Source organism: Coturnix japonica, chromosome 9 (genome assembly GCF_054131305.1).
Source record: "Coturnix japonica strain WE chromosome 9, WE-NBRP24, whole genome shotgun sequence".
Taxonomy (NCBI): Eukaryota; Metazoa; Chordata; class Aves; order Galliformes; family Phasianidae; genus Coturnix; species Coturnix japonica.
Window position 1 is genome coordinate 28,592,433 of NC_140671.1, and position 21,557 is coordinate 28,613,989.

Below are 21,557 nucleotides of genomic sequence, written 5' to 3' on the forward strand. Positions count from 1 at the left end.
TTCATAGAGAGAGACTGAACCTCAACTGCAAGCTGTTCCCTAGTCAGGCTCACCCAGCAGCTCTCCCTTAGAAAGCAAAGTAACCCATACCTGTTTCAGCTCTGCCCCTCTCAGCACATCCAGATGGGAGTCACTGTTCTTACAGAACTAGAAGCAGTTGGTTTGACAGTCATGCCCTGCTTTTACATGAAGGTGAGAGGTATGAGACTGATCCTGCCTCAAACTGCACAGCTGTTTTTCTGGTTAAAGAAAGCAAACAAAAGAACTCTTCAGTGCAACCAACGGAATAGCTTAAAATGTGAGCAAACCAAGTTGGGCCAACATTATGTCTTTAAAAAGCTGAGTGGCAGTTTAGAACTGAGTTCAGCTGTTTAATTGCAAAGGAAAAGCCCATCACAGACAAATACTGTGCTGGAAGTAACCTCTTTAAACTTAAGCATGGTTGGGGTCTTAACCCCATTTCTATCTCCACACGCCCATGCATGGGAATGAATTACATGGAAAGGGGGATGAACACTGACTGTTTCCCATTGATAAACGGGAGGGGGATGCAATTTTCCTCATCCTTCTTCCATTGTTTAGCTGAATTACTTAGGGATTGTTTTATAAGACCAAATGAAGGCGGAAGTGCAACCCAGTCATTTGGCACGTCAAGTCTTTCAGCAGGAACTCCAAGCCTCCTGCACTCTAAAGCTTGTCTGTTCTTTCTGCAAAGGCCCTCCCTTCCTACTGACCGTATCTGTATTATCAGTCCAACCACTGATGCATTGTTTACCAGAGGTTTCCTTCTTAAAGGAACTAATAAAGAACTTGTGCAAAAGTAATTAAAAATGCTGACAAGGGGCACAGTCACAATACAAGTATCACAGCTCTCAGTGAACAGGCCATTTAGAGGGATGTCAAGGCAGTCGTGGTTGGCCAAAGGCAGGCACATCTTTTAGCATATGGCTTTTGGGAAGTATCATTTAGTCCCCTCATTCTTAAACGACTGCTCTAAAGCAGTCTGCACATCAGGCTAACTCTGTCTGAGAGAGCTGTGACGACACAGGAATACTAATTCAAGACAGCAAAGCTCAGAAGTTTCAGAGCAGCAGCACCACCAGTGCCCTGGTTCTTAAAAATAGAAGCAGCACTATGTGACAGTTCTGACTTCTATAGGGAGAGTAAAGCTTTTGCTGCTCATCATCTCCATTAAAGATGGCATCATCTCCATGTCAGTTTTTAGTTACTCAAATGTTTCTTATTTTAGCTTAAGGGTAACATGATATATTCTTTTCAGTGAAACATAATAGAAATCAGCTATTTTTGCACTGTTTTGCCTCATAATGAGGCACATACACATTTTACCCTATTTGCACTGTGCTCCTCCATCACGCTGATGTCGAATATGACATCATGTACCAGTCACCAGCTAGGTTCAGCTAGGTTCAAATTCATTGTATTTCTGCAACCAAATATTAACCTGAAAGCTTTCTCTTATAAAAGACAGCCCTACTCACTAACATGCTGTTTCTTAATGCTCTGCATGATCCTTCCAAGTCCGAAAAACATCCCTGCTGTATATGCTCCTTGAAGTCAAAGATGTCCATGAACACTTGCTTATGCTCAAGAGCTCAACACCTGCTCAGATGATGAGAAGCTTATTGTTCAGTTCAACAGCAGGGAGGACTGAAGCTGGGCTCAAATGCTGCCGTGTTTGTTTCAGCTGTCAAAGCAAATGACACTAATGAATAGGAGAGAACAGAAGAACCAAAGCAAAACACAGATCTTCTGATTTAAGTTCTCAAATATGTTATCCTGCTCACAGCAATTATTACACAGACTATCTTTTAATTACAAGTTACTACTGCAATACCAGCAGTGAAGGTATTACTGAAATTAGAAGTACATTTTAATGTTCACAAGAGGACCGATCGGATCAACTATGTAAGATATTTTATTTATAACTGAAAGGTAAGAACTATATCATGAGCACTGTTGAAGAATTCCCTTTTGATGTTGTGTTTTTGGGGGGGGGGTGGGCAGATATTGTGTTAATGGGAAATGTGAGCACTGTTGCACAAGACCGGCAGATCCTTCTTATTTCATTCTCTAAAGAAATCAAATGATGACAAAGAAAATATCTACACAGGCTTTATGGGTTTTTTGGTGGTAACTCCAGTGACATGACCAAGAGATAACAGTTCTCAGTTCCACTAGCAGTGCTGCTCTACAAAGACATGAAATAAATTATTCTTGAATGCCGTGAAATCCAGAACTGCATTCACAGTCTGTAGCATTTGAGACCAATCTTATCCTCTCTTCTACTTTCCAGGTTCCTAGCACCAAAAAATAAGGAAAATCCAACAGAAAAAACAGCTCCACAGTAGAAAGTAGTGCTAAAAAATGACACGACAGTAGTGGTAGGAAGACTAAGTTTCAAACTTCCAAGCCAATTCTTCAGTTTTAATACAGTTTTAATGAACATCAGTCCAAGAGACCACTTGATGGTATGAGGTACATTCCTAGACCACAATGGCTGTGCTTAAGGAAAAGGACAAACATATACTTAAATTAAATAGTGTAATTTAATTTAGTAGCTGCTTAATTATCATTAAGTTAAAAAAAAAAAAAAAGTTATAATTAACTATTAATGTTAACAACTCAAAACCTTTCAGAAAGCATGAATCCAAAAGGAAAACATCCAGCAGGTGATCACAGACCTGTAGTTCTTCCACCAACAATGTAACCTGTATCAGTCATTAAGGACAATTTGTTCAATGAAGAAATTGGTCTACAGTCAGTAGCAGCAGTCTTGGCTCTGCTACTTTACACGGTCTTCTAACAGATACACAATTAACTCATACGTGGACAACACAATGGCTGTGTTTGGTATTTGCCGGATAAGCTGGGCAAAAAGTCCTCTATAGAAGGCAAGATAGCCTTCCTCACGTGCTATCAGCCGTGCTGTCTGAATGAACGCCTTGTACTTCGTGCCTTCTTCTCGCAGTCGTGTCCGTATGACCTCTACAGAAAAGTCAAACAAGAGCCCAAAGTTAGCAAGACTTGCACCTTGTCAGAAACACGCCAAGATCAAAGAAAGGTATGCAAGGCCCAGGGACATTAAAACTTCCCTGCACCCACTGCCTGCTAGCCAGGGCTTTCAGACATGAAATCCTCCTGCATGCAGTGTCCTCCTTCAGGCAAGAAGGAAAGTCAAAGAGGGGTGCCCTTCCATGTGGAAGAAATGGATTATTTGCTTGGTCGAGCTGCTACAGAATGAAACACTTCACTGATACTCACGTAGCCAAAATTGCTCTATAAAACCACAGTGACATTCACTCATGGCATTCACTCATTTATCCAGACACACCACTCTTCACTCGTTGAGTGTTTCTCACCACTCAGTTTGCATGCATGCATCCTTTTCTGAGTTTGAATTGCTTCAGGTGTGAATTCAGATAACCAGATGATCAGAAAACAAACCTTCACCAATTTATTCACCTATTTGTTCTTCTAAACAATTACTCTCAAATTCCACAGACAGGAATTTTACAACCATAAAACTCATCGTTTGCCTTGTATTAGAGGCAACAGCTGTTCTGCAGTCACAAAAGGAAAAGTTAACGTACCGTGTGGATAAGCAATACATGAGGCACAGCCCTTGGAAACAGCAGCAGCAAACATCAGTCCAAAGAAGTTTGTGGAGCTCCTTTCGGTTCCATTAGGAGAAGAAGAGAGCAGCTGGACTTCCTTTAAGTGCTTTTTTAAACTTTCATAAATAGCAAAGCAGATAATGGTCTCAGAAATCCCAGCATAGGAGGCAGTCAGGCCCCTATAGAAACCACGGATACCTTCCATCTGGTAAACATATCTGGCACACTGCAGTGCATTCATTGGTTATGAACCTCTGACTCTAAAAACAAAAACAACAAAAACCAGAAAATATAATGAGCCCAGAATGAGAACAAAGGTTAAAACAAAACAACACAACACCAAAAATAAACCAACAAGAACTGATGGCTTTCAATCCTTTTCAATACTACAGAATGGTTCACTACCAAGTTTTACTTCAAATATCATCTAAGAAAGCTGCATAGAGCAGGACTATTATGCTGAGAATGCACACTTGGCTCTGCAAATTCATACATATGTGTAATAATTCCTACAGCTCCAGCGCTAACTAGTCTGTGACAGCTCACATCAACGCTTTACAAGTACTGAAGAGATGCTGCTTTATATTAAGCTACTAATTCCACTTAAAGCTATCTTCAGCAGGCCAACAGACATAAGTCTCCTACACGAGGAAAAATCTTTCATTTTAATAAGGCAGCATTCTGTTCCAAGGTGACACCCTGTGAAGTGCTGGAATTGAGGCTTATACATTATTTATAAGTGATGGTGTCTTAAAGGATCTTGCTTATTTCACATAAGACATCCTTGCAGGAAAGAATCTCCATTCGAAGGAGTCATGTTATTACCTGTATCCTTCATTGCTTCAATATCTACCAGTGACCGTGAATCGCTCAACTGGAAGATATTACTGTCCAATTCCCTCTCTGCCTTCAGGAGGTACGGTTAACTGTGATACAGTGCTGAAGGAAGTATGAGAACATTAAACCACTGCAACAGATTCTTGCTGCCTCTCGAACACTTTATGCAATGTTCGAAAACAAATCCTGCTTCATTAGAATTTGAAAAACATTACTCTTGCTGCTCCTAACTGCCTATCAGCAACCGTGGTGTGTTGCTGTAATACACGTATCTGTATGGTCTAAGGCCAGCACAGGAGATGTTGCCAAGTGGGACAAGGACTCCAAGCCATGTTTGGCTTCCCACGTGAGCTCCCCTGACCTTTCCATATCCTCTATTACTGCTGTATCAGAGAGCTTCAGTCACTGATGTATTCAGCCTCAAAACCAACCCCTGAGGTTCAGAAGACTTCTTAAAGCAGGATCTGAGGTCTAATTAATGCTATGCCTAAATTTACTGGAATTTTACAGTGGAACCAAAACATGAATCTAACTCAGGCTGGAGGCAGATTCCACATCCCTCTGTAGAAGCTGTGAGTCAGATTAAACCAACACCCAAAACCTAAATATCCAGCATGACCAGGTTGGTAGCTTCAAAGATGAAAGTGAGAACTAGGGAAATAGAACAAGATCTACCAAAGTCTAAACAGCTACCAGAAAAAAACATCTAAGTTTTTCAGAGTTTTCCAGAGGCTCTCTTAGCCATTTAGCAGCACCCCATCTCCTTCAGTTACTTACTTTCGTTCCAGCTGCATTCTGGTTTTCACCATCCATATAGGATTCATCAGGGAATTTGTGATAAAGGCTGAAAAAGTGAAAAGAAAAAGAGAAGTACAGCTGAATTCAGGTCAGTCTATTGCCATTGTTCAAACAAGCATGAACTAAATAACACTGTGCAGTGACAGCTCTAGTTACCAGCTGCAGAGGTTTCAAACATACAGGTGTGTAGCTTCAAACCTGTCTCCAGCCAGAGAAATATATTAAGGTATCAACCAATGGCCTTAAGGGCTCTTTCCTTTTTGTACCTAAGTACTTTGTGTTTCCAAAGACTGCTGCAGGCAAGACAGCTTACTTACTGACTGTGCTTTAGAAAACCAGATAGGGGAAACATGCATTTATTAGTCTCTTGCTTTCCCCAAGGCTCTAGGTGGTGCCATTGAGCTGTCTCATTAACTGAATCCACCCACAACTATGGGGTTAGTTTGGCAAACGTTTTCAAGGATCGCTCTGCTGACTGATACTTGAATTAGTGGAGCTGTTCTGCAGTATTCTTCCAATAAAAACAAGCTATTTCCTTATCCTGGGAGGAAAAAATACAACAAACCAAAGTAATTTGGCTAGAACAGTATCAAAAGTTTGCTGATGTCTATTAATTTTTGCTTTAAACTGTCCAGAGATATTTTTGTAGCATTTCAGCTGGAACAAAAGTTTATCCTCAGTTAGCAAACAAGAACCCAGAAACATTTTGAGGTGTCGAACAGTAAAATGGTTCCTCTGCAAATAAGGTAAGCTCAGAGCTAGCAAACTCCTGGGATCAAGCTCTGTGAAGTCTATGTTTGGCTTCCTCCAAAAGCTGATTTTAGAATATTTCACTAACATTGAAAGTCTTCAATTAGAAAGACATTCAAGCACATGTTTCTATCAGTTTCACTTGTGCCAGCAATTCCTAAAACCCTTCCTCAATGCTCAACGTGGCCGAACCATTGAAGTTTAAACAAATAAAGAACACTGCCATAACTTAGTCACAAGGGTACTGTTGAGAAAGCACTGTGCCAACAGCGTATGACTGTATTGTCAACTGGTACATTGGCACAAACATGTGCAAAAGCTTTGCTACAAACTTTAGATAGGTGGTTATTCAAATTGGATGCTAAGAAGAGCAAATTTACCCCTTTTTAGTCATGTTATGAAACACCAAGTTAAACTCTTCAGAGTGTGTTCCTTAACAGTCTCCAAAGCAATCCTGCCAAGTACTCCTGTCTGTTTGTGAGAGAACGAGATGTTTCCAGGCTCACAGATTTTATTTATAGTCTCTGAACTTTGGCTCATTAAGAGCACCTTACATATATTGCTGTTTCATGATCTCAGCTACATCTCCTGATCTCACCCTTTTATGGAGATGATTGCTGGATATATTTCCTGGAAAGTAAATCCTCTATTATAATGTTTTCTAGATCTAGAAGCTTGTACAGATGTCACAATTATCCACAGACCACAGTCAGGAATTAGATCTATCAGCCTGGACTGACAGACTGAAAGTCCAGTCTATATCTTATGATAACTTCCATTCATTTTCTAGCTACTGAGAGAGACAGAACAAGACTTGTATTGATAACAGCTTGGAATACACAATTGAAAAAATTAAGGTGCATCTCAGAGCCATGCAGATACCAACATGGCAGCTGCTGTTAAGGGGCTGGATGCTGGAGTATTGCTGCAGACTGTATGGAAAGTGAATTACAAACACATACCTGCAGAACCTGCAGAACAGATGTGCACAATGTTGCTGTTGGGTACAAAAATGCCATTAAATCGCTCTTTGGCTTTGGAGTAGCATGCAAAATAGACAGCTCTGTGGAAAAACAAACAAAGAACAGAAGAAAAGCAATATAATACGCATGACATCAAGTTAGGTACATTGCAGTTATTACCTGCCCTAGAAAAAACAAGACTCTCTAAAAAGACCCGAAAGCTGTGCAGTCTGATGCTTTGCAAAGCACAGTTTATGGATGGGATAATTCTATGACCTATTCTTCTACATTGTGAATGGGTTACAACATTTGGGTTGATGCTTTAAATGTGTCTTTTAGCAACAGCTTAACTATTTACCTCGATGGTGCAACTCCAACCAAGTTTGGACCCAGACCTCGGAAGAGTGACCTTGGTCCTTCTTTTTCCAGAATCGACCTTAAAATAAAAGCAAACAGAGGAAGAAAAGGGATAGTATTTAGGTCAGAAGTTACGCTTTTTGTTCTGGCAGACAGTCAGCCAAACAAACTGTGCTAAAGAAGTCAGTGTTAATTGTGAACTTACTAGTTTCCAAACTGCACAAAAGAGTTGGAAGAAAATTAGCAGGATTATACACTACTGAATAAACACCACTGTGCTGTAAGACTTCAGTGCACTACAGGTGAATGTGTGTCATATGACAGAAGGTTATGATTTCCATTTCTGAAAGCTGAAAGAAATCAAACTCAATAGCTTCACAGAGAACCCAACACTAGCTGACCGAAGAACAAAGAATACTTTTGTCACTCTGTATCCAAGAAATTTAAGCAGTTGAGGAGTTTGCTGCCTGAATAGAGGCACAGAAAGATTCAAAGCTACCAGCACTCTTTCCCCTTTCACTATTAGTGGCATTTTTTTCCCAGAGTGGAAGCTGAGTGCTGCACCCTTCCACAAGCTGTTCTCCCTGGTAGTTCAGAGTAACTGTCCTCATTTTGAGGGCATTCAGAAGAGTTCATAGCATCATTCTAAAGGATGCTACAAACTACAGAGTTTGCGTCACCAGATTTCATGACCAGGTGTAAAGCAGGACAACAACCACATAATGTCTTCCTGTAGTTCTGCAATTGCTACAGCCTAAGTTTCCACAGCCACTTCCATTTCTTTCTCCCCATATCTTGGAAGACATGTTCATCTAGGACTTCTATGATAGTCCTGTCAAGCCCTGTGCTTGCTCAGGTGCCTCACTGAAAAAGACTTAATCTTACACAATTATTTGCCCTATTAGCAGAGGACACATTCAGAAGGATTGAATTAACACCCAAACACCGGTAAACAACCAAGTATTCACCAGTGAGAGCCAGGGATGGTCCAGTAATCACTGGGGCTCAGTGCACAATCTGCTACACTAGACCTCAACAGAAAGAAAGGCTCATCACGTGAAAACCATGCAATAAAATCCAGATAACACCAGGTTCCAGGGGAAGTTCACGTGCATCTGTTTGTACTGTCCAGTTCTCAGAGTTTGCTTTCTAGGTCATTAGCACTGTTGGGAATGTTCCATGCAGATTCCCAAAACAAGCTCATTAGGCAGAAGAAGATGCACAGGAGCTCCTGAAATGTGGTGGGTTTTTTTTCTGCAGTGAAGTAGAACTTTCTGTGTAAACTCCAGAGCTGAGTGTCTCCAAGGAGACAGATCCACCAACTACTCCTTCTTTGTCATTTAACAGTCACGACTGCAGCTTCCAGCTGGGGTGACTCATGAGAATCTTAAAGGGATTAGACAAAAACAGCCTGTCCTTCTGGAGTGCTTCTATACAGCAGCAGGCTTAACCTGCCCTCCTGAGTACCTACTTTTTTTCTATTTACAGCAGTTAAGGGGCTTTCATATATTCAGCATCATTAAGTCTCATAGAACAATTCTATATGTAGGGCTCTAAAGGGCTGCTTCCTCAGACATAGTTTTCCTAAAAGAGAGGATCTAAGTCACATCCAGTTTGGCCAGATATGTACAGTCAGAATTGAGAAAGGGGTATGAGAGTACAGGAGATCTAACCTACTCCTCTTTCTTCATAGGTTTGTGTTGCATCAGAAAGATCACAATCAATAGCACCACCTGTACTTCACAGACACTGTCAGCAAGGGAATATCAGATTGCATGATTTCATTCTCACTTCTTAATCCTCTGGACTAAATAGGTCAAAAACGTGGTGATAGATGCAGCTGAGCAATTCCTCAAGTCAAATGAAACCAAGGTCATAGACAGCACAGAAATTCTGGGGTGAAGTGAAAATCAACATTTGTCAACCAAATTTAATGAGCTTAATAAATACATTAAAAGGTTGACTTAATTTTAAGCCATTTCTTCTCCCCCAAAAGGGAGATCTCAGAGAAAAAAAGGACATATTAACTAATAGCCTCCCATGTCTAAGTCATTATTTCCTTTAGTAACAGCTGCCTTTAGTCCAGTGCTGCAAGGCAAAAAAGTAAAAAGGGAAAGGAGAAGAAAATCGAAGGCAATTGGCACTGAGTAATATTTTTGGTCACGAATTGCTGTAGATTCACCACTGATTATACAAAGTGTTTGGCATGGGAAAGAAGCTCTGTTTATAATAGAAACTCAAGTCCCAGAATGACTCTAGGCATCTCGTTCTGCAGGGAATATGAGTTAGCACTGTACTGTTACATAACTGTGCAGCTTCTCCTCAGGCAACCTGCCAAGTGTGTTGGCCTTACATAAATCATTCAACTTGTTTGCTAGTCAGTATTTTCTTTGGCATTTCTATTACCTGATCTAAGCAGGACCATTCTGCGTTACCCAGTGATGTGCTCAGTGATCCAAATAAACTCAATGCAGTCTGAACCATAACTTTGGGCTGTGGTCAATGGCTCTGCGTCCAGGTAGAGGCTGGTGGCAAGTGCTGTTACCCAGGAGTCTGTCTTTGGACTGGTACTTTTTAACACCTTTATCAGGCACATAGATGATGCAATAGAGTGCACCCTCAGCAGGTTTGTGGATGACACCAAGCTGAGAGGCACAGTTAATACAGAAGGAAGGGATTCCTCCTGAAGGAACCTCAACAAGTTCAAAAGGTGGATCCATGTGATCTTAATGAGGTTCAAGGAAGCCAAGTTGGGCTGCATCAAAAGAGGGGTGCCCTGACAGGTTAAGGGAGATGGTTGTCCCTCTCTACCCTTGTAAGTCCCCATTCAAAGTACTGCATTCAGGTCTGGGGCTCCCTGATAAAAAAGAAGCACAGAATCTTTTGGAGTAGGTCCAGAGCAGGGTCACACATATGATCAGAGGGCTAAAGCACCCCTCATACAAAGACAGGCTGGGCTTGTTCAGCCTGGAGAGAGAAGGCTCCAGAGAAACTTCACTGTGGCCTTCCAATACTGCATTTATAGACAGGGTTGCCCCTTCTTATATGCTGAATTCAGCACTTGCCCTTTTTAAACTCCCTGTGGTTGGTGATTGCCCAGCTCTCTGATCTGTCCACATCTTTCATTCAAGACCTCCCCAGTAGGGTCAGTTTTGAAGATGGATCATTGACTGGTATGCATCACAAAACACAGAGAATCAGAAACCTCATTACAACACTGGCCCATTAAGGAGGGGGAAAGGCTGCAGACTCTCACCTTTAAATGAAGCTCCAAAAAAGGAGAAATCAAAACTTTACTTCATCAACCTGTTAAATAGCATGGGCAGCAATAGTAACAAGTATCATTCCAGCTACTCAAGGAAAACTGGGAATGGCTCCAGGAAAGCCAGAGTGCATAGTTCATTCAGTCCTTCAACCACAGTGCCAAGAATTGGCCCCAACTAGAAAGGATTACCTGCTCTGTTGTTCAAAGTCTTCCTGTTATTGAAAGAAAAAAAAAAAAAGAAAAGAAAAAAAAAACCCTTTTCTTCCAGAATATTTTGATAGTTCTTGCAAGTTAAAGCATGTTAAACATAAGGCTTGGAGTACACAGTGTGTATTGACTCCTAGAACGTAATAACTACAAAAAAACCCCTCAAAAGTAGATTAAAAATAACACTCCCAGACACTTACCCAAATCAATGTGCTTTAGAAAGCTTCTGAGTGCTAGAAATAATTCTGTGGAAGCTTAAAGGAACACTCAGGAACTTTATGCAGATTTAAAAGAATAATTGATCGTTCTACTGCTGAATCCAAAAGCCCAACTGACATGTATCCTTGCAGTGCAATTCTGGAGCAAAATATGCATTCCTTGTTTGAACTGAGGAATCAAGACTCAGATCAGTAGTGTCAATTAATATCAAAGGACCAGAGGAACAGTACTCACTTAAGAACACTACAGAGCCCAGGTGTAACAGATGTTGGCCTGACCATTCCTTCACCACTGATGGTCCCAAGCTGGACTTGTGGGTAATAGACAGTCCGAAAGGCTAGTTTTGAAGACTGGAGCCTCGTCTTTATTACTTCTAAGGGACAAGTAAAGATGGCGCCAACTGTTCCGCCACATCTGTAAAACACAATTTAAATAGAAGACAGTCAGTAAAATATAGCTGCACGGATACAACAAGTCACAAGAGCACTACGGCATAAATAAAAAACTGAATAACTGACCCCAAATGCTCCACACTGTGGATAAATTAACAGGAAGCAGAGCTGTTTCCACATCAGGCAAGGGAGACTGTTCCCAAGCCCTGGGGGAAGGGTGAGGGTTTTTTTACTGTAGAGTTTCACACAATTAATTAAATGTTCTGTACCACACTGCACAAAAAATAAGGTTCCAAACCCTCTCTCATGACATCTTTCCCAGGAAGGCAGGCTAAGGCTGACATTGAGGATCATGCATCAGCTTCTTACTGAGATTGGGATGATATCTGAACGTTCCACTACACTGATGCAAAGCCACCAGCAGCCATTACTTCTATCACATTAGAGCTGCCTGTTCTGCTGCAGAGGCCATGCTCATCTTAATGCAGTCAGTGTGGCTCAGAAAAAGGACTCTGGGCCAAGAACACACAAGTGCACGAGACCCAACTCTCATCAGCGACCTTGGTCAAACATTTCGCTCTGTCGCTGATCCTCAACCACATTTGAACATCTCTTCTGCGAAACCTGACAACTAAACACTATTCTGAGGATGGCTAAAAAGAACAAGTTAACTTAGATTTAGTTTTATTACACTAACATGTTTTGATTTGGGAAGACTTGCGAGTTTGGTTTTCTGTTGTTTTTTTTTTCCTTTTCCAAAGGCGTTTCCTTTGGAACTGACAAGGAGATGTTTGCTTTGTTTGAACAATTATCTAAGTATGTTATTCCTTCAAAAATCTGTGTTTAGACTTTCCTTGGAAAACAGCAAGAGTCAACAGCTTCACTTCTTTTGATGTTAATGTCAATTTGTGATTTAAGTGTCTTTCCATTTCAGATACAATTATCCAAAAGAATAAACTGATATGACCAAGCCTGACAATCTGATTGAACAGCAGCACTTCAATGAGTTTCTCCTCTAAGGTCTTTCTCCTTCCTCTTTCCTGATTAAGGGAGAGAGAACCAATTTGAGAAAATCTTTACATTGACTGTGACAAATCCTGTAAGAAAGTGCTTTGCCTTCATCTCTTTCACACCACTGAGATTTGAGTGTTGAATAAAGTCACAGAGCTGTTTATGGAACTAGGTGTGTGCCACTTGGATCAAGAATGACGGTGTTCACAGAGACCTCATCAGGATGTTCTGTGTACTGAAGGAGAGCTTGGACACAAGCCTTTTGTTCTGTCAGTACCACTTCAGTTTATCTTTCTGTCTTGTTAGATGCTCCTCAGGTCGCTCTCATGCCTCAGCTCAGATCTAAGAAACAGGAAGGTCAGGAATTGTTCCTCCAGCAAAACTTTTCACATTCCCAGATCTCAGACCTTTAGATCCAAGGACAAAGTGTTCTGAGGGTTCCCTTTGTAGATCCACACTGTCACTCTCCCCTCTACATACATCCAATACATAAATGTATACAATGAACACTCGAATGATCACCATACTCAGGAAAACAGCAAGTCTGAGTTCTAAGAAAACCACTTGATTTCCTTAATTGCTAATTCACCTACACTACTGTGTTTACTATCCTCATTTATAAACATCAGAACAATACTCTCATTGTAATGCTCCATAAACTCAGAACGCTGAAATTCCATTTGCCTTTTCTGACCCACCAGCTGCTCAGGCTACAGTGACATCTTGCCATCACATTTTTGAGCCTCCCTGGCATGCTCCCTCCTGCATCAGCTGTCTTCTTTGCTTCATGGCTCCCTTCTTGAATTCCATCCTTTCAGTTTGATAATCCAGTTAATTTATGCCGACTTGAATATTTAAGTACCTCTGGGAATGTATATGCAATCCCTTGATATTCAACACAATGAATCACTATCTGCACCATCAGTTTTAACAGATCAGAGTTAATGTTGTCAACATGCCATTTAAGAAAAAAACATTATCTAAAGGAGCAGTACTCAGAATGTCAATAGGATGCATAAATCATGCCCCAAATATAAATACACAGCAGATAGTTCAACTAGGGACTTTGACGTATTGGACATCTTGTTCAGATGAGCAGATTTTTCTCCACATGGGAATTTGTTTCCATCATATCCTGGTGTTGCTCTGTTCCCTGAAAGATGGCTGAATAACATGCTGTGCATAAAAGAAACACTTTGTATTCCTAGGGTGTTCCAAATACCTTCATGTGGGAAGGAAAAACAACAGCCAGCCTCTCTCAGCTACATAAACAGCCCTAACCCTGAAAGATTCAGCTGTGAATATGCAGCCAAATACACTTGATTTGGGAAGATGGAGGTTCTGTCCTGACTGCAGCTTTAAGCCTTAATTCTGATTAGGATGAGGTTTTTAATGAGATACCATGCAGAACTGCAGTTCCAGAGATGTGAGCAGCGTTCAGCACAATTACCCTCCTGCTAAAAGCCCAACAATCTCTGCATCTGCCTTTAGTCAAGAGGCAGAGACGTGCTTAGAAACAAAACACCAGGGTATGCCATCTTTAACAAGTCACATAACAAGGGCTTCCCAGCCCTGCTCTGCATGCATCACACACACACAGATCCCTTCAGTGTGAGACACCCAACAATGCATCAGCTTGGGCCTATTGCAAACTGCCAGAAAAATGGTATTTATACTTCAGGCTACAAATACATCCCCTGGATATACGAGTAGCCAGGTGGATTTTACCACTGGAGCAGTAAAACAGATCTCTGAGTTGTCATGTTCAAACAGAGGAACTAAGAAAAGCACGTTTCATTACCCCAAGCCAAGGGCTGTTTATGGAGATACTGATATAGAAGATGCCAAGTAACTTAATTAAGAGCAGGGATTATTTCATTTGGTGCTACTGACTGGGCCCCTCTGATGGATGCAGGACTGCTGAATTCAGTGGCACTACCAGCACAAAGCACTGCACTGCAGCATCACTGCATCGGCTTTCCTTGAAGGCAAACTAAGATGAGCCATTTTCCCCCTGATTTTCTTTGTGATAGGGATTTCATTCTGTTTTTCTGACGTGGCCATAAGCAGCGAAGCAGGTTGCATGTTTGATATTCAGTATTGCATCATCAAGAGTGTAAACAACGTGAGGTGCTGTATTCCCAGAAGCCATAGAGAACTCACCTTTAAAACAACACAGACTGTTCTTTACAGTTTTGAGATATTAAGCACCTCCAGCAAATAAAGCTGTCACCAGGTGTGTGCATTGCTACCAGCACTTGGCATTCTTCAGCCTGATGCACTGTTGCTGATCATCATCAAGCAGATGAGAACCTAAACCAGATATGGGGCTCAAAGACAGAAAATCTCCTTATCAGCTTAAGAGCTATTCTGGACCATATGCAGCATAACAGAAACAAATACTTCAGGTCAAGGCTGCTTCTCTCCATTCTACAGATAGAAATATTGTCTCCCACATGGTTTGTCAGTATCAAATCACTTAACAATCCTTTCCGGAATACTCTTCCAGCTCCTTTCCAGGTGGCTTAAAGCTTTGCTTGGTGTCTCAGGTCGCCTTCCACAGCAACAGCAGAAAGGAGTTACAGAGTTAAGCCTCAACAGCAGACAGAAAAAGTCACAAATGTGATTTTGTTCATAAAAAGTTTCTCTAGTCTGAGCAAAAAACCTCTTAGTGAGGTTCAAGAACAGACATCACTCAGAACCTGTACAAAATAAATCACTGTAAGGAGTTGGTTCAGTTTTTGCTCTGCCTTTAAGGATCACTTTAAGGCAAATCCCTGTAGCAAACAATATTATTACAGCTGGAAAGACAAAATGGAGTCACCTCTGCTGACGCCTGAGCCAAAGTTTTCCCCAAACAAAAATAAGCAAGAACTCCATTGACTTCAGCAGAGGAGGAGGAACCCAGACTTGAAAGCAGCTTGCATTTGTTGTGCAACATAAACATAATCCTATTTGTTGCTTCTGAAACCCTTCCTGCCCTCAGAGTCCTCTTCCCATCAATATCCCAAGACCTTTTGGTCTGCTGTCATTACTGCGAATCTTAAAATGAACAGACAAACAAGAGGAAGTCAATGACTCTGTTTCTATCTGTAAGCAAGTTGACTTGCGTTTTTTATGCACACTTAAGGAATTGAATTGCATTTCCTTGAGATCTGACACACCACCCCACACTCATTTGGCAGGAAACTACCAATAAATCCCTAGCAAAATGATTGAAGTGAATGAGCTCCTCTAGCTTCACCTGTAAAAAAGTATTTTAGCATGGATGGCTCAGCATCTTGCACAACTTATAATGTGGTCTGAGCTTCCAGCATTTCTTCTACAGGAGGGGATAATTCTATCCAAGGTCCTGGTTCTGCAGGTTCTGTATGGTAAGACATCACAATACAGCTTGTTTATTATAAGGGTACTCTAAGACATGATGTGCAAACATAAAGGTATTGGAAAGACTGAGGAAGCAGGTGGGTAGGTAATGCATTATACACAAATAAACCCTTATATGCACAGGGCAAACACCTCAGCATCAGCTGGTGCACAAGCAGAAAAACTGTATTTGCTATCTCATTGTCCTTTCTGTAATACCACAGTCTGACAAATGACGGTGCATTTTTCTATGTCTCCATAACACGTTCAGAACAAGGATCAGATTCAATAATAAATCTGCAAAGGCCTGTATGCCCTAAAAGCCCATCTCTCTCCTCCACGCCACACTTTCAGTGTTGATTTAAAAATGGATCAATCTTATTATAACCAAGAAGCCAGGACGATATTTTCTGCTGTGCTTCTATTCTTTCCAACCATGCTCTATCAAAACCAGCTTGGACCTAATGACTTCCCAGCTACAGAACAGAAGATGTCTCCTAGAGAAAGAAGAGACTGTTACAGAATAACTAAGCAAGATGTTGAATGTTCAGGGCTAAATTCAAGCACCAATGAGTTTACAAGTCCAATTTATTGTGTGAGGAGTTATATGAGGACACCTGGAGCTCTGGGCAGGCATGGTTACTATCCCAACTGGCTGCATGGGTACATCCAGGTCCAGTTTCTTGCACAGGATCCAGCAGAGTGAAAAAACAACAAGGAGACAGTACTTACAATAGCAAAACTATTGAAGTCATCAGAGGAAAGGCCATGTGCCTGAAAACCTTGCCTTTGTTGGCTTTAATATTTGTATTAAATGAACTTACTGCTTCATGGCCAACCTCCTCTCTCTGTCTAGCAACAGAAGCAGCAATGTCTGCTATTTAAGCAGATCAACTCCAACAATAGATTTCATGTGGGCTTCTGAACTTTGTCAGCTGGCAGTCACTACAGATATCCCACTGCTCAGTTAGCTTAAACCATTAAAGAAAAGATTTCTGACACAGACAGAGCCACTACATGCCTAATAGGTGGGTGGGATTTTCTTGCTAGATTTTTTATATATATATATATATTTAATGTATACATCATAGCGTTTTTACCAGACTTCAGCTAAAATTAGAGGCTATCTCACAAGGGTGGGCATTTTTGTCTATTTCATCCCAGGCTCTCAACACAACAACAACCTCACAACCCCTTGAAAGAGCAAAAAAGCTCTTTTTTGCTCTTATTAAAGACAAAGCAGCAGCCCAGCACGCCAGGTCCATCATGCAGCGGTACCAGGGCCTTCTCTACCTCTTCCTTTCCTTCTCTGCCTCTTCCTTTCCTTCTCACTGAGAATTTCTTTCCTTCTCACGCCCTATTCGATATAACCCCAACCGGAGGCTCCCGCACATCGCAGCCCACACACTCACCCCTCCATCCGTGCGGCCACGGCCCATCACCGCGCACCGGGCCGGCAAGGCAGCACCGAGCCAGAACCGAACCCAGCCGAACGAGATTTTGAATTAAAAGCAGCCCATCGCCGCGGCACCGCGAACCGCGAGCCCTTAGAGCGCATCGGGAGCTGGGAGCGGAGCCGGCCTCCGTTCTTACGGCCACCGAGCTCCCCTCGGGAGCAGCCCCTCCGCACTCACCCCCCGGCGAAGAGATGCAGCAGCGTGTTCTCCTGCGGGCCGCCCGCCATAGCGCTGCCCTTCGGGTTCCGGCTGCACGGCCGGTCCCGCTGCCAGCACAGACGCGCAGGAAACGCCTCCTTCCGGCGGCTGCGAGTTTGCGTGTAATGAGTGGAAGCAGCGCGACCCTAGTGCGCATTAACATGCAAGAAGATCAGGAGTCACATAAGCACACACGCATTGTGGATGTCCCATCCCTGCAGGCATTCAAGGCCAGGCTGGATGTGGCTCTGGGCAGCCTGGTCGGCACCTGTACAGGCTGGGAGGAGTGGGCCTTGAGAGCAGCTCGGCAGAGAAGGACATGGGGGTCCTGATGGATGAAAGACTCAATATGAGCCAGCAGTGCGCTCTGGCTGCCCGGAAAGCAAAAGGGATCCTGGGCTCCATCAGGAGAGGGGTGGTCAGCAGGGACAGGAAAGTGATTCTCTCTACTCTGCTCTTGTGAGGCCCCATCTGTTGTACTGTGTCCAGGTGTGGAGCCCTCAGTACAAAAAAGACATGGAGATTTTGGAAAGGGTCCAGAGGAGGGACAGGAAGATGATGAGGGGGCTGGAGCACCTCCCCTATGAGGACAGGCTGAGGGAGTTGGGTTTGTTCAGCCTGGAGAAGAGAAGGTTGCGGGGTGACCTCATTGCAGCCTTTCAGTACCTGAAGGGAACTTACTCCCAGGAGGGGAGTAAACTCTTGGAAAGGGCTGACAATAGCAGGACACGGGGAAATGGTTTTAAGTTAAAAGAGGGAAGATTTAGGTTGGATGTTAGGGGAAGTTCTTCACTAGGAGAGTGGTTAGGTCCTGGAACAGGCTGCCCAGGGAGGTTGTGGATGCCCCGTCCTTGGAGGTGTTCAAGACCAGGTTGGACGGGGCCCTGGGCAACCTGATCTAGTAAAGGCGTATGTTTGGTGGCCCTGCCAGGCAGGGGGTTGGAACTACATGATCCCTGAGGTCCCTTCCAACCCGGGTCATTCTGTGATTCTGTCATTCTGGTCTGCTGGTTGGTGACCCTGGACATAACGGGGGGTTGAAACCAGATGAGCATTGTGGGTCAATGCAGTCCCCCACATCAAAACCAGTTTAAGGCGACAATGTTATGCTCCCAGTCCCACAGAAACAAAGCAGGCCTTCTCACAGCGCACACATGTGCACAAACACCCAGCTGTGGAGAGCTGGGATGTGGCAGGAGGTTATTTCCAACCCACCAACAAACTTGGGAAAACAGCTCCTAGATCAAATGGGTTGGTGAAGCCTGAGCAGGTTTACAGCATGGAAACAGGAAACCTGAGGGGCAGAAGAAAATGTGTTTGACATAGGGGGCAAAGAGAGGGAAATCAGTGTTTGTGAACAACAGTGAATGGGGCATATGAGAGGTCTGGTCAGCTGTTTTACAGGCACAGAGAAGCGGGGGAATCTGATCCTGCAGAATGTGCGCATGTGATGGGTGCCCTTTCCCTCAGCTTGTTTTTTTCTGTTGCTATTCCTGTTCCTTTCCTCTCTCCCTGCCCTTATGCTGTACATGCTCTGCAAATGTCGCTTGGTAACTGGGCAGTGGGCTTGTCTGCAAGGCAAAGGGCCAAACAAGAGCAAGTGCAGCTGCCAGATAGAAGGGAAGAGCTCTTTGTCTTGGGCAGCAGCCCACGCAGGGAGGTGTGAGGGAGGCGTAGGCTCAAGGCAGCCACTCATCAAACAGCTTCCCAGCAAACTGCCTGGACAAGGACTTCTAGCAGGGCTGCCTGAGCCCTGAGACCCAGGGAAGGATATGTCCAGAGCTGAGCTGCTTTTAAACACGGCCATTTGGAGTCGGTTCACTGCCTGTCGCGGTGGTGTTACGAATGCAGGAGACAGATCAGGTTGTACTTCCCAGTATTAAAGCTGTAGGGACAGATTTCCATTTCCTTTGTTTCTATGAGGCTAAGGTAGGACAGACAAAGGTCAGAAAACCTTAGGCTGTTTATAGCCTTTGGTCTAAAGTGTGTTCTGCATCCTACGATGTCTTACAAATGTTAAAGAGAATCAGCTATAGAAAATATCCATAAGGGAAGCCAGCAGCACAGCACCTCCCTGTTCCCCTTCTAACCCATGACACCAAATCTGAGTTTAGCTGGTTCTTTGCTAGCTTAGGTGAGCAACAACTGATGCTACAACATTGTTTTCCACTAGGTGGCAAATGATCATTATGAAATTTACTGCTTACCCTATTTACCATTGCCAGCAGCAACGTGGTAGAAAAGACTAACCTAATTGTATTGTCAGGCTCAGTGAGGATTTGTTACACACAGCCCCAGTTAGGTGCCTTGACCTAGCAACCTCAATATGCACAAATGTGTAATAGAAGCTTGTTTGCCTGGAGATTGATGCCACCCAACAGAACAGCTGCTTTCCTGAGCATGGTTAAAGGCTCCAAACATTTTTGTCATGCATTGCTGCACCAGTTCCTGGAGAACCTTTAATTCATGTTTATACCGGCGGGACAGAGGAGGTTGTAAAAACTTCCTGGAGAAACATATAAGCTAAATTTGCGCATCATTCCTTAGCCTGAGATCCGTGTCTGCCTCCTAGACTAAATACTCGCAGCTGCGCTTTCCTCTACCACTCGTTCCCCAGCAGAGAGCGCTATAAGATCAAAATTAGAAGCAAAACCACCTTAGGGCAGGAGGCATTAGGCACACAAGATGGTCTTGTGCATTTTCTCTGCCTGCAACTCATTTTACCTATATTAGACTATCGTCCTCTCTGGACAATTCAGAAATACCCTGCCTCGTGGCTCCTGTTCCTATCCATGAAACACATCCCAAAGGAGATTTGATTTCTAAAAAGAATAGGTGGCAATAACTTTTTCTGAAGCTCACAAAAATAAACCCATCAACACTGAGCACCCCACTGGTTTAAGCTGGACAGCAAAAATATTACCTGCTTTTTGGCTGTCATCACCTTTACACTCATTTTCTTTTTCCAGGTGAAATGAAGAGGTATTTTGGCTTGTATCTGCTCGCCTCAAGTGAGTGGACTGGCTTTCCTTCCTTGTCATCGTCTTCCAGAATAGATCTGAAAACAGGAGAAATATTTACTTATTACATGCATGTCATCCAATCTCTCACACCATTTCCCATGCTGCTGGGATACTGTTAGAAAGTCGATCTCTTTCTTGGTTCAGCAGTCTGCTAAATTTGAGTTCTTGGCACACTAAGAGGTGTCTGCTCTTTCATCACACAGAGCCCTTCACCTATGGGAGCTGAAATAAAGAGCTCTGCAGACTGTAGGTATTCACTCCAGGAGCTACAATGACACACAGGGAAACCAAGGAGGAAGACCGGTTTTGTGGTTATGCTGTGACTATATCAAAGCAGCAGGAGAGTGGGCCAGATCTGGGAAAGTACTGTGTTCCAGACACTGTTTTTATAGCATGTAGGATATTTCTAGGGAATTTCATGGCGATAAATGTGCACGGAAGCACTGTGGCCTCAGCAAATCAGACACCACAGGAGCCACATCAGGGTGAGTTCCTGAAGTACTCTCTTGCCAGTACAGCACGAACCCAACCAGGAAAGGGTTGAGCTGGCTGTTCACGGGACTTGTTTTGTCTGGTGGCTTCCTACAAACTGGAGCAAGGACTCACCAACTTGTTCCACATCATTAGCAGCTGGCAGCTTCCCAACCATTACCAGCCTAGTCTGGATTCCACCCAGCAGCTTTGAGATGAAAGACACCGCAGCACCACTGCACTCACTGTTTTAGGTTCTAATCCAGCTCCCACTGAAGTCAGTTACTCTTTTTCCACTGACTGCAGCTGGAGCCAGGTCAGACATTTCTGTAACAGTTTTGTCTCAAGTCCTCAGAAACACTGCTTCAAAAGTCCAACACAACAGATAGATGCTTGCAATTTAGCTATTTTCTGGCACTCCGTTTAAAACCAGCAACACAGATGAGCGAGATCACAAGGAATTATGTTTCTTCCCTGAAGATACTAAATGTCTGAACTGAAAGCAGTCAGAGCACCTGGTGAAAGGAATCTGGAAGGGTGCACTAAGTGGGTGTCTATCACAAGGCGGATACATATCTGAATCTCTGCTCTTTTCCAAAGTGCATCCCT

At 43.0% G+C, this 21,557-nt stretch overlaps 1 protein-coding gene across 3 annotated transcripts; it reads right to left on the bottom strand.

Moving 5' to 3' along the window:
* Positions 1–2,438: 2,438 nt before the first annotated feature.
* Positions 2,439–20,512, bottom strand: SLC25A33 (solute carrier family 25 member 33). 3 transcript variants are annotated; one of them, XM_085509039.1, is made up of 7 exons: positions 20,378–20,512; positions 11,265–11,444; positions 7,341–7,418; positions 6,983–7,083; positions 5,250–5,316; positions 3,612–3,895; positions 2,439–3,006 (listed from the first exon to the last, which is right to left on the bottom strand). In XM_085509039.1, exons 2-6 carry the CDS (start codon positions 11,309–11,311, stop codon positions 3,880–3,882), a joined length of 309 nt encoding a protein of 102 aa, XP_085365165.1. In that variant the 5' UTR covers positions 11,312–11,444; positions 20,378–20,512; the 3' UTR covers positions 2,439–3,006; positions 3,612–3,879. The 3 variants fall into 3 exon arrangements, with proteins under 3 accessions (XP_085365165.1, XP_085365164.1, XP_015738298.2); XM_085509038.1 differs by lacking the exon at positions 20,378–20,512 and adding an exon at positions 17,434–17,503; XM_015882812.3 differs by lacking the exon at positions 20,378–20,512 and adding an exon at positions 17,212–17,503.
* Between the last annotated feature and the right edge of the window lie 1,045 nt (positions 20,513–21,557).